The sequence below is a fragment of the Drosophila novamexicana genome, unplaced genomic scaffold (genome assembly GCF_003285875.2).
Source record: "Drosophila novamexicana strain 15010-1031.04,08,12 unplaced genomic scaffold, DnovRS2.1 tig00000008-arrow-pilon, whole genome shotgun sequence".
In the NCBI taxonomy this organism is placed as follows: Eukaryota; Metazoa; Arthropoda; class Insecta; order Diptera; family Drosophilidae; genus Drosophila; species Drosophila novamexicana.
Window position 1 is genome coordinate 2,782,733 of NW_020824765.1, and position 13,605 is coordinate 2,796,337.

Below are 13,605 nucleotides of genomic sequence, written 5' to 3' on the forward strand. Positions count from 1 at the left end.
CATCCGATTTTCACGAAGTTTGGCTTTTTCTTCATCATTTTCACTCTAGATTAATCTGGCATTCAAATCTCGACACCGATTTTTTAGTCGAAATTCATGTCCAAATCTTACCCCAAGATTCGTATATAGACATTGGTCAAAATTTACCACCCCCATATCTCGGCCAAATCTCATCCGATTTTCACGAAGTTTGGATTTTTCCTCATGGTTTTCCCTCTAGATTAATCTGGCATTCAAATCTCGACACCGATTTTTTGGTCGAAATTCATGTCCAAATCTTACCCTAAGATTCGTATCTAGACATGGGTCAAAATTTACCACCCCATAACTCAGTCAAATCTCATCAGATTTTCACAAAGTTTGGCGTTTTCTTCATGATTTTCACTCTAGATTAATCTGGCATTCAAATCTCGACACCGATTTTTTAGTCGAAATTCATGTCCAAATCTTACCCTAAGATTCGTATCTAGACATGGGTCAAAAATTACCACCCCCATATCTCGGCCAAATCTCATCCGATTTTCACGAAGTTTGGATTTTTCTTCATTGTTTTCCCTCTAGATTAATCTGGCATTCAAATCTCGACACCGATTTTTTAGTCGAAATTCATGTTCAAATCTTACCCCAAGATTCGTATTTAGACATTGGTCAAAATTTACCACCCCCATACCTCGGCCAAATCTCATCCGATTTTCACGAAGTTTGGCGTTTTCTTCATGATTTTCACTCTAGATTAATCTGGCATTCAAATCTCGACACCGATTTTTTAGTCGAAATTCATGTCCAAATCTTACCCTAAGATTCGTATCTAGACATGGGTCAAAAATTACCACCCCCATATCTCGGCCAAATCTCATCCGATTTTCACGAAGTTTGGATTTTTCTTCATGGTTTTCCCTCTAGATTAATCTGGCATTCAAATCTCGACACCGATTTTTTGGTCGAAATTCATGTCCAAATCTTACCCTAAGATTTGTATCTAGACATGGGTCAAAAATTACCACCCCCATATCTCGGCCAAATCTCATCCGATTTTCACGAAGTTTGGATTTTTCTTCATGGTTTTCCCTCTAGATTAATCTGGCATTCAAATCTCGACACCGATTTTTTAGTCGAAATTCATGTCCAAATCTTACCCCAAGATTCGTATTTAGACATTGGTCAAAATTTACCACCCCCATATATCGGCCAAATCTCATCCGATTTTCACGAAGTTTGGATTTTTCTTCATGGTTTTCCCTCTAGATTAATCTGGCATTCAAATCTCGACACCGATTTTTTAGTCGAAATTCATGTCCAAATCTTACCCTAAGATTCGTATCTAGACATGGGTCAAAATTTACCACCCCCATAACTCAGGCAAATCTCATCAGATTTTCACAAAGTTTGGCTTTTTCTTCATGATTTTCACTCTAGATTAATCTGGCATTCAAATCTCGACACCGATTTTTTAGTCGAAATTCATGTCCAAATCTTACCCTAAGATTCGTATCTAGACATGGGTCAAAAATTACCACCCCCATATCTCGGCCAAATCTCATCCGATTTTCACGAAGTTTGGATTTTTCTTCATGGTTTTCCCTCTAGATTAATCTGGCATTCAAATCTCGACACCGATTTTTTAGTCGAAATTCATGTCCAAATCTTACCCCAAGATTCGTATTTAGACATTGGTCAAAATTTACCACCCCCATATCTCGGCCAAATCTCATCCGATTTTCACGAAGTTTGGCTTTTTCTTCATCATTTTCACTCTAGATTAATCTGACATTCAAATCTCGACACCGATTTTTTAGTCGAAATTCATGTCCAAATCTTACCCCAAGATTCGTATATAGACATTGGTCAAAATTTACCACCCCCATATCTCGGCCAAATCTCATCCGATTTTCACGAAGTTTGGATTTTTCCTCACGGTTTTCCCTCTAGATTAATCTGGCATTCAAATCTCGACACCGATTTTTTGGTCGAAATTCATGTCCAAATCTTACCCTAAGATTCGTATCTAGACATGGGTCAAAATTTACCACCCCATAACTCAGTCAAATCTCATCAGATTTTCACAAAGTTTGGCTTTTTCTTCATGATTTTCACTCTAGATTAATCTGGCATTCAAATCTCGACACCGATTTTTTAGTCGAAATTCATGTCCAAATCTTACCCTAAGATTCGTATCTAGACATGGGTCAAAAATTACCACCCCCATATCTCGGCCAAATCTCATCCGATTTTCACGAAGTTTGGATTTTTCTTCATGGTTTTCCCTCTAGATTAATCTGGCATTCAAATCTCGACACCGATTTTTTAGTCGAAATTCATGTCCAAATCTTACCCCAAGATTCGTATTTAGACATTGGTCAAAATTTACCACCCCCATATCTCGGCCAAATCTCATCCGATTTTCACGAAGTTTGGCTTTTTCTTCATCATTTTCACTCTAGATTAATCTGGCATTCAAATCTCGACACCGATTTTTTAGTCGAAATTCATGTCCAAATCTTACCCCAAGATTCGTATATAGACATTGGTCAAAATTTACCACCCCCATATCTCGGCCAAATCTCATCCGATTTTCACGAAGTTTGGATTTTTCCTCATGGTTTTCCCTCTAGATTAATCTGGCATTCAAATCTCGACACCGATTTTTTGGTCGAAATTCATGTCCAAATCTTACCCTAAGATTCGTATCTAGACATGGGTCAAAATTTACCACCCCCATAACTCAGTCAAATCTCATCAGATTTTCACAAAGTTTGGCTTTTTCTTCATGATTTTCACTCTAGATTAATCTGGCATTCAAATCTCGACACCGATTTTTTAGTCGAAATTCATGTCCAAATCTTACCCCAAGATTCGTATATAGACATTGGTCAAAATTTACCACCCCCATATCTCGGCCAAATTTCATCCGATTTTCACGAAGTTTGGATTTTTCTTCATGGTTTTCCCTCTAGATTAATCTGGCATTCAAATCTCGACACCGATTTTTTGGTCGAAATTCATGTCCAAATCTTACCCTAAGATTCGTATCTAGACATGGGTCAAAATTTACCACCCCCATAACTCAGTCAAATCTCATCCGATTTTCACAAAGTTTGGCTTTTTCTTCATGATTTTCACTCTAGATTAATCTGGCATTCAAATCTCGACACCGATTTTTTAGTCGAAATTCATGTCCAAATCTTACCCCAAGATTCGTATATAGACATTGGTCAAAATTTACCACCCCCATATCTCGGCCAAATCTCATCCGATTTTCACGAAGTTTGGATTTTTCTTCATGGTTTTCCCTCTAGATTAATCTGGCATTCAAATCTCGACACCGATTTTTTGGTCGAAATTCATGTCCAAATCTTACCCTAAGATTCGTATCTAGACATGGGTCAAAAATTACCACCCCCATATATCGGCCAAATCTCATCCGATTTTCACGAAGTTTGGATTTTTCTTCATGGTTTTCCCTCTAGATTAATCTGGCATTCAAATCTCGACACCGATTTTTTGGTCGAAATTCATGTCCAAATCTTACCCCAAGATTCGTATTTAGACATTGGTCAAAATTTACCACCCCCATATATCGGCCAAATCTCATCCGATTTTCACGAAGTTTGGATTTTTCTTCATGGTTTTCCTTCTAGATTAATCTGGCATTCAAATCTCGACACCGATTTTTTAGTCGAAATTCATGTCCAAATCTTACCCCAAGATTCGTATATAGACATTGGTCAAAATTTACCACCCCCATATCTCGGCCAAATCTCATCCGATTTTCACGAAGTTTGGATTTTTCCTCATGGTTTTCCCTCTAGATTAATCTGGCATTCAAATCTCGACACCGATTTTTTGGTCGAAATTCATGTCCAAATCTTACCCTAAGATTCGTATCTAGACATGGGTCAAAATTTACCACCCCCATAACTCAGTCAAATCTCATCAGATTTTCACAAAGTTTGGCTTTTTCTTCATGATTTTCACTCTAGATTAATCTGGCATTCAAATCTCGACACCGATTTTTTAGTCGAAATTCATGTCCAAATCTTACCCCAAGATTCGTATATAGACATTGGTCAAAATTTACCACCCCCATATCTCGGCCAAATTTCATCCGATTTTCACGAAGTTTGGATTTTTCTTCATGGTTTTCCCTCTAGATTAATCTGGCATTCAAATCTCGACACCGATTTTTTGGTCGAAATTCATGTCCAAATCTTACCCTAAGATTCGTATCTAGACATGGGTCAAAATTTACCACCCCCATAACTCAGTCAAATCTCATCCGATTTTCACAAAGTTTGGCTTTTTCTTCATGATTTTCACTCTAGATTAATCTGGCATTCAAATCTCGACACCGATTTTTTAGTCGAAATTCATGTCCAAATCTTACCCCAAGATTCGTATATAGACATTGGTCAAAATTTACCACCCCCATATCTCGGCCAAATCTCATCCGATTTTCACGAAGTTTGGATTTTTCTTCATGGTTTTCCCTCTAGATTAATCTGGCATTCAAATCTCGACACCGATTTTTTGGTCGAAATTCATGTCCAAATCTTACCCTAAGATTCGTATCTAGACATGGGTCAAAATTTACCACCCCCATAACTCAGTCAAATCTCATCCGATTTTCACAAAGTTTGGCTTTTTCTTCATGATTTTCACTCTAGATTAATCTGGCATTCAAATCTCGACACCGATTTTTTAGTCGAAATTCATGTCCAAATCTTACCCCAAGATTCGTATATAGACATTGGTCAAAATTTACCACCCCCATATCTCGGCCAAATCTCATCCGATTTTCACGAAGTTTGGATTTTTCTTCATGGTTTTCCCTCTAGATTAATCTGGCATTCAAATCTCGACACCGATTTTTTGGTCGAAATTCATGTCCAAATCTTACCCTAAGATTCGTATCTAGACATGGGTCAAAAATTACCACCCCCATATATCGGCCAAATCTCATCCGATTTTCACGAAGTTTGGATTTTTCTTCATGGTTTTCCCTCTAGATTAATCTGGCATTCAAATCTCGACACCGATTTTTTAGTCGAAATTCATGTCCAAATCTTACCCCAAGATTCGTATTTAGACATTGGTCAAAATTTACCACCCCCATATCTCGGCCAAATCTCATCCGATTTTCACGAAGTTTGGCTTTTTCTTCATCATTTTCACTCTAGATTAATCTGGCATTCAAATCTCGACACCGATTTTTTAGTCGAAATTCATGTCCAAATCTTACCCCAAGATTCGTATATAGACATTGGTCAAAATTTACCACCCCCATATCTCGGCCAAATCTCATCCGATTTTCACGAAGTTTGGATTTTTCCTCATGGTTTTCCCTCTAGATTAATCTGGCATTCAAATCTCGACACCGATTTTTTGGTCGAAATTCATGTCCAAATCTTACCCTAAGATTCGTATCTAGACATGGGTCAAAATTTACCACCCCCATAACTCAGTCAAATCTCATCAGATTTTCACAAAGTTTGGCTTTTTCTTCATGATTTTCACTCTAGATTAATCTGGCATTCAAATCTCGACACCGATTTTTTAGTCGAAATTCATGTCCAAATCTTACCCCAAGATTCGTATATAGACATTGGTCAAAATTTACCACCCCCATATCTCGGCCAAATTTCATCCGATTTTCACGAAGTTTGGATTTTTCTTCATGGTTTTCCCTCTAGATTAATCTGGCATTCAAATCTCGACACCGATTTTTTGGTCGAAATTCATGTCCAAATCTTACCCTAAGATTCGTATCTAGACATGGGTCAAAATTTACCACCCCCATAACTCAGTCAAATCTCATCCGATTTTCACAAAGTTTGGCTTTTTCTTCATGATTTTCACTCTAGATTAATCTGGCATTCAAATCTCGACACCGATTTTTTGGTCGAAATTCATGTCCAAATCTTACCCTAAGATTCGTATCTAGACATGGGTCAAAAATTACCACCCCCATATATCGGCCAAATCTCATCCGATTTTCACGAAGTTTGGATTTTTCTTCATGGTTTTCCCTCTAGATTAATCTGGCATTCAAATCTCGACACCGATTTTTTAGTCGAAATTCATGTCCAAATCTTACCCCAAGATTCGTATTTAGACATTGGTCAAAATTTACCACCCCCATATCTCGGCCAAATCTCATCCGATTTTCACGAAGTTTGGCTTTTTCTTCATCATTTTCACTCTAGATTAATCTGGCATTCAAATCTCGACACCGATTTTTTAGTCGAAATTCATGTCCAAATCTTACCCCAAGATTCGTATATAGACATTGGTCAAAATTTACCACCCCCATATCTCGGCCAAATCTCATCCGATTTTCACGAAGTTTGGATTTTTCCTCATGGTTTTCCCTCTAGATTAATCTGGCATTCAAATCTCGACACCGATTTTTTGGTCGAAATTCATGTCCAAATCTTACCCTAAGATTCGTATCTAGACATGGGTCAAAATTTACCACCCCCATAACTCAGTCAAATCTCATCAGATTTTCACAAAGTTTGGCTTTTTCTTCATGATTTTCACTCTAGATTAATCTGGCATTCAAATCTCGACACCGATTTTTTAGTCGAAATTCATGTCCAAATCTTACCCCAAGATTCGTATATAGACATTGGTCAAAATTTACCACCCCCATATCTCGGCCAAATTTCATCCGATTTTCACGAAGTTTGGATTTTTCTTCATGGTTTTCCCTCTAGATTAATCTGGCATTCAAATCTCGACACCGATTTTTTGGTCGAAATTCATGTCCAAATCTTACCCTAAGATTCGTATCTAGACATGGGTCAAAATTTACCACCCCCATAACTCAGTCAAATCTCATCCGATTTTCACAAAGTTTGGCTTTTTCTTCATGATTTTCACTCTAGATTAATCTGGCATTCAAATCTCGACACCGATTTTTTAGTCGAAATTCATGTCCAAATCTTACCCCAAGATTCGTATATAGACATTGGTCAAAATTTACCACCCCCATATCTCGGCCAAATCTCATCCGATTTTCACGAAGTTTGGATTTTTCTTCATGGTTTTCCCTCTAGATTAATCTGGCATTCAAATCTCGACACCGATTTTTTGGTCGAAATTCATGTCCAAATCTTACCCTAAGATTCGTATCTAGACATGGGTCAAAAATTACCACCCCCATATATCGGCCAAATCTCATCCGATTTTCACGAAGTTTGGATTTTTCTTCATGGTTTTCCCTCTAGATTAATCTGGCATTCAAATCTCGACACCGATTTTTTGGTCGAAATTCATGTCCAAATCTTACCCCAAGATTCGTATTTAGACATTGGTCAAAATTTACCACCCCCATATATCGGCCAAATCTCATCCGATTTTCACGAAGTTTGGATTTTTCTTCATGGTTTTCCTTCTAGATTAATCTGGCATTCAAATCTCGACACCGATTTTTTAGTCGAAATTCATGTCCAAATCTTACCCCAAGATTCGTATATAGACATTGGTCAAAATTTACCACCCCCATATCTCGGCCAAATCTCATCCGATTTTCACGAAGTTTGGATTTTTCCTCATGGTTTTCCCTCTAGATTAATCTGGCATTCAAATCTCGACACCGATTTTTTGGTCGAAATTCATGTCCAAATCTTACCCTAAGATTCGTATCTAGACATGGGTCAAAATTTACCACCCCCATAACTCAGTCAAATCTCATCAGATTTTCACAAAGTTTGGCTTTTTCTTCATGATTTTCACTCTAGATTAATCTGGCATTCAAATCTCGACACCGATTTTTTAGTCGAAATTCATGTCCAAATCTTACCCCAAGATTCGTATATAGACATTGGTCAAAATTTACCACCCCCATATCTCGGCCAAATTTCATCCGATTTTCACGAAGTTTGGATTTTTCTTCATGGTTTTCCCTCTAGATTAATCTGGCATTCAAATCTCGACACCGATTTTTTGGTCGAAATTCATGTCCAAATCTTACCCTAAGATTCGTATCTAGACATGGGTCAAAATTTACCACCCCCATAACTCAGTCAAATCTCATCCGATTTTCACAAAGTTTGGCTTTTTCTTCATGATTTTCACTCTAGATTAATCTGGCATTCAAATCTCGACACCGATTTTTTAGTCGAAATTCATGTCCAAATCTTACCCCAAGATTCGTATATAGACATTGGTCAAAATTTACCACCCCCATATCTCGGCCAAATCTCATCCGATTTTCACGAAGTTTGGATTTTTCTTCATGGTTTTCCCTCTAGATTAATCTGGCATTCAAATCTCGACACCGATTTTTTAGTCGAAATTCATGTCCAAATCTTACCCCAAGATTCGTATATAGACATTGGTCAAAATTTACCACCCCCATATCTCGGCCAAATCTCATCCGATTTTCACGAAGTTTGGATTTTTCCTCATGGTTTTCCCTCTAGATTAATCTGGCATTCAAATCTCGACACCGATTTTTTGGTCGAAATTCATGTCCAAATCTTACCCTAAGATTCGTATCTAGACATGGGTCAAAATTTACCACCCCCATAACTCAGTCAAATCTCATCAGATTTTCACAAAGTTTGGCTTTTTCTTCATGATTTTCACTCTAGATTAATCTGGCATTCAAATCTCGACACCGATTTTTTAGTCGAAATTCATGTCCAAATCTTACCCCAAGATTCGTATATAGACATTGGTCAAAATTTACCACCCCCATATCTCGGCCAAATTTCATCCGATTTTCACGAAGTTTGGATTTTTCTTCATGGTTTTCCCTCTAGATTAATCTGGCATTCAAATCTCGACACCGATTTTTTGGTCGAAATTCATGTCCAAATCTTACCCTAAGATTCGTATCTAGACATGGGTCAAAATTTACCACCCCCATAACTCAGTCAAATCTCATCCGATTTTCACAAAGTTTGGCTTTTTCTTCATGATTTTCACTCTAGATTAATCTGGCATTCAAATCTCGACACCGATTTTTTAGTCGAAATTCATGTCCAAATCTTACCCCAAGATTCGTATATAGACATTGGTCAAAATTTACCACCCCCATATCTCGGCCAAATCTCATCCGATTTTCACGAAGTTTGGATTTTTCTTCATGGTTTTCCCTCTAGATTAATCTGGCATTCAAATCTCGACACCGATTTTTTGGTCGAAATTCATGTCCAAATCTTACCCTAAGATTCGTATCTAGACATGGGTCAAAAATTACCACCCCCATATATCGGCCAAATCTCATCCGATTTTCACGAAGTTTGGATTTTTCTTCATGGTTTTCCCTCTAGATTAATCTGGCATTCAAATCTCGACACCGATTTTTTGGTCGAAATTCATGTCCAAATCTTACCCCAAGATTCGTATTTAGACATTGGTCAAAATTTACCACCCCCATATATCGGCCAAATCTCATCCGATTTTCACGAAGTTTGGATTTTTCTTCATGGTTTTCCTTCTAGATTAATCTGGCATTCAAATCTCGACACCGATTTTTTTGTCGAAATTCGTGTCCAAATCTTACCCTAAGATTCGTATCTAGACATGGGTCAAAATTTACCACCCCCATAACTCAGTCAAATCTCATCCGATTTTCACGAAGTTTGGATTTTTCTTCATGGTTTTCCCTCTAGATTAATCTGGCATTCAAATCTCGATACCGATTTTTTAGCCGAAATTCATGTAGAGAGTATAATGAAACTTATAAATGCAGAGTTTGTTCAGGAAATCTTGAAAAACAAAAAAGTTTTTAATAGAACAACTTAATTTTGCTTTTTTTGTTATCTGATTCCTTGTGCAAGTCTTTGTTCTAGGTAGAAGTTTGCATCCCCGATCCTGTAATTAATGTATATTTTATTATTATAATATTATTCATATTATAGGTAAGCATCATTATCCGAGTTGTTCGTCATGTCTGTCCGTGTGCCCTTCCGTCCGTCTATTCGTGTGTAAGAATTTAGAGTTGGATACTTAAAGTTTTGGATGTAAAGTTTTTAATCATCGATAAGTCGCCCCGTGCTCGCAAGATTTGTCCCAAATTATAAGAGCTAGAAGCCACTTTTGGTTTTCCCAAGATTATAAGAACCCATCGTTGGAATTATTTATTAATTTTTTATTTATTAATTTTTTAAGCTACGAACGTATTTTATTCTTTCTATAAAGATAGCTCAACTAAGGTCAATAATATCTCCCGAATCGGTCACTGCCGATTAGAACACTTTATATTGTTTCTATTGAATTGTTTTTAATTGACATGCAATATTTATGTATTACAGGCCCACAAACATGCCAGATAGATTTCAAGTCACAAAAACCGACGAAGAAACTGTATTGGATTATCTTCAAGATGAATCAGCGAGTGGCAAGCTTTTAGGAGAGACATTGGATGATTTACAAAATGGTCAGTTTTTTTTTGTATTTAAATGTTTTAAATAAGAAGTGTTACACATTTACGTTTCCAATTTTTTGGGCTCATTGTCCGATCTTTATGAAACAAAATTACAAGAAAGTGAATTTATCACGAGCTCGAACTAAGTTTTTAATGATAAATATTTGTTCTTTAAGCTTAAATAATTGTAAATAAGTATTATTCTTTAATATACGCTTATTTGTATAATTTTAGGTATTGTGTATACATTATCTAAACGATAAAATTGTAAGATCTGAAATACGTGCTTGCGTTTTTTCACAAAACTTGACATTTAGTCGGGGAAACCCGATTAGAGTCCTCTTAAAGTCACCCACCAAATCTTTGACCCCCATTTCTACCAAGGAGGTATGGATTTTGCAAATAGTGTAGCTTAAAGCCGATCGGATGGTAAACAAAAAAATTTAATTGAACGGTTTTTCACGATTATTCCACAAATGCGGGTGGAATTAATTACAGTAGTCACCCCATGGGAACGTTTCTCATAAAAAATACCTTATTTTACGGCTTAGTCCCTGAATTAAAGCGAATTAATGATTTCATGTTTATGCTACTACTGCAGTTCGGAAAATGCATGCAATACTTGTGGATAGGAATCTCTTTTAATGGGAGGTACAGAAAGGTGTGTATTGAATATATATATACAGATACACACTTACATGTACATGCAACTATATTAATCCAATGCATGGATGTAGTATTGTTTTAGCTGAAGGCCAGATTTATTTGTAATGCAGTTGCCTTGATGGTTGAAAGGCAAATCCTTTGTTAATAACAATATTTGCATATATGCATGCGGTAGAGACTAAGTTGCAGTTGTCCCGGTGACATACTTAGCCCCACCTGCACCTTAAAGCTCCTCTTGAAAAGCTTTGGGAGCAGCTAAGTACCGTAAGCTTTTTCTTGTCAGTGTCAGCGGATGCTGTGTGAGAGGACTTTTTAGGTATATATGCATTGAAATATGTGGGGCTAACAAATACATGTACATGTATCTGCAGTGGCTCTCTCTTGTTGTCCTCCAAAAATCGGGGTGAAATTGTGTGTAGATAAAAGCTTTCGTTTTCATCTCACTTTTATCGCTCAGAGCCCTGGGCAACAAATTTTTATTTGGCAGCATACAAACCGTTTTCTTAATCTTTTCTATAAATCCATTTAACAATTAATCAACTGCACTTTATTCAAAAAACCATAAAAAATTCAATTATATTGAAAGTCGAAACAACGTGTTAAACTATCAGGTTCTACAAAATCACCAAGCCTAGTTTTATTAATTGGCAAAGTTATAATTGTTAAATATCTTAATGAAAGTGCGTTCAATAACAAAATCAAAAACGTATCGAAGCTTGTTTTAATAATCATAAATAGCAATTTCCCATCAAATTGTACATTTTATAAAGTTGTTTTTCTGTTCACTTGCGTTATTCAATATAAGCTCATTACAGGCGTATTATTATTGACCTACATTTTTCTGTTTCACATTGCATAGGCAGCTTGAAGAACTCTTAACTTTGATTTAAGAGAACTGAATTTTTCTTTAACCTAATCATTTTTACAGTCAGGTTTTTTTTTTAACTATATGCGAACAAATATTTAGAGTAAATGTTGTAAATGTTGTTCGTTTTATGACCTAAAGTGTTAGCTAATTTTAAGTGACAATCGTGATCTGGGCGTAGTGTAAAATTTGCATTAAGCGGTAACATGCAATGTAACAGTGAAAAGGAAGATGCCGACGAAATGAATAGCACGCTATCCGATCAAAATGGTACACGACTCGACAGAAAACATTCAGGTATGAAAAATCTACATATATGGAAATGTTACAATACAGAAAAATGTTAAAAAATGCAAGTAAATCCTAGCTATTGTTAACATTTGATGCCTGTTTCGACTGAAAATGATTAGCAAATTAACACTCATGCAAATGCAAAATCCATTATACAAAAATTAAACTTGTTTTCATTGTGATTTAGGAATACTCAGAAAAAATCCGATAGATAGACATTTGATTCGTAAAAATACATTCAATACACGTGGGATAAGCTAACGCTTGATAAAATCCATAGATTAATGATGAATTTCATGGCCAAAATGGCAAAACTCGTGTTCTACCTGCGACCACCCACAGATTCCAACGAGCTTCCCATATCGGAGGAGGAGTCCTCAACATAGCTGTTGAGTCGACTCCTCCGTCGGAGCTTATTGAGCCTCTTATCTTAAAGGTTCAGTTTGTGGCTGTAAAGCTGACATTCGGTCATTTTTCATGTTTTTTTATTTCATACCCCCGTATATCCCATGTTAGCTTGGCGACTTTAATCTTCCTGACACTGCCTGGCTCTCACTTTTTTTTATTATTCACGCTTTTAAATCCATCTCCTCCCTACTCTCTGATAAAAACTTCTAGGTCGGTCTCGACGACTTTAATCTTCTTGACACTGCCTGATTGTCGGGTTGCAGTTGTCCTTAATCCCATGCGTCAGTCAAGAGGCACATCTCTTGTTTTGAAATTTGTTTGGATTCTTTCAGCAGCTTTATGGTTGGAACGACCTACCTACTGCTAGTTTCTAGGCACAGTTTGGGCAAAGTTTTGAAGTAAAATATTTATTTGACTGAGGGATACAGTGTTATATATAATTATCTCTATGTATAGAACTGTTTGTTCTCAACCAACAGCTAAGAAGGGCTTCTAGGATATTCATCCCGCAATAGTGGGAAAATCGCGTAAAACGTTTGTATGCAAGTTTTTTGCTTACCGTCCGATGGGCATCAAACTTATTAGCTCGATCTTTAGATTGATAATCTTTGAAGATGTTAAACTAAGTGACTCTAACCTTAAAGTTCTGTACGATTTATCTATCATATACGTTTGAGCCAATACGAATATTACAAATATTTGCCTATCTATCTATGCTTTCAGATTCGCGTGATGTGCGCAATGTAGAAGAAAATCAGAAATCAAGTATTGACCCCAATTTGTACCTCTACGACGATGACTTGGAGACCAGGCCACATATTTCGACTTTCATTTCATCAATTGCCAATTATGAAAACACGATACCAGCGGCCACCGACCCTGACGCGAAGCCACCACCGCCATCGGCTCGAATGGGTATGTTAACTAACTATAAATTTCTTTTGGCTAGGTTTATTTTGTATTAAATGAAGTGTGTTTGTGTTGTTGCATTTGAAAT

The 13,605-nt window shown here is 36.7% G+C and overlaps 1 protein-coding gene across 8 annotated transcripts in view; it reads left to right on the forward strand.

Moving 5' to 3' along the window:
- Positions 1-13,605, forward strand: part of LOC115771306 (solute carrier family 12 member 6) — a 32,666-nt gene that overhangs the window by 12,045 nt on the left and 7,016 nt on the right. For 4 of the 8 annotated variants that reach the window (XM_030716949.1, XM_030716987.1, XM_030717002.1 and 1 more), the window contains exons 2-3: positions 10,266-10,390; positions 13,332-13,523. In XM_030716949.1, the coding sequence (XP_030572809.1) occupies positions 10,266-10,390; positions 13,332-13,523 (317 nt within the window). Of the gene's footprint in view, positions 1-10,265; positions 10,391-11,524; positions 11,725-12,050; positions 12,207-13,331; positions 13,524-13,605 lie in introns of those variants that run through there. The other 4 variants (XM_030716994.1, XM_030717011.1, XM_030716968.1 and 1 more) reach the window with 3 other exon arrangements.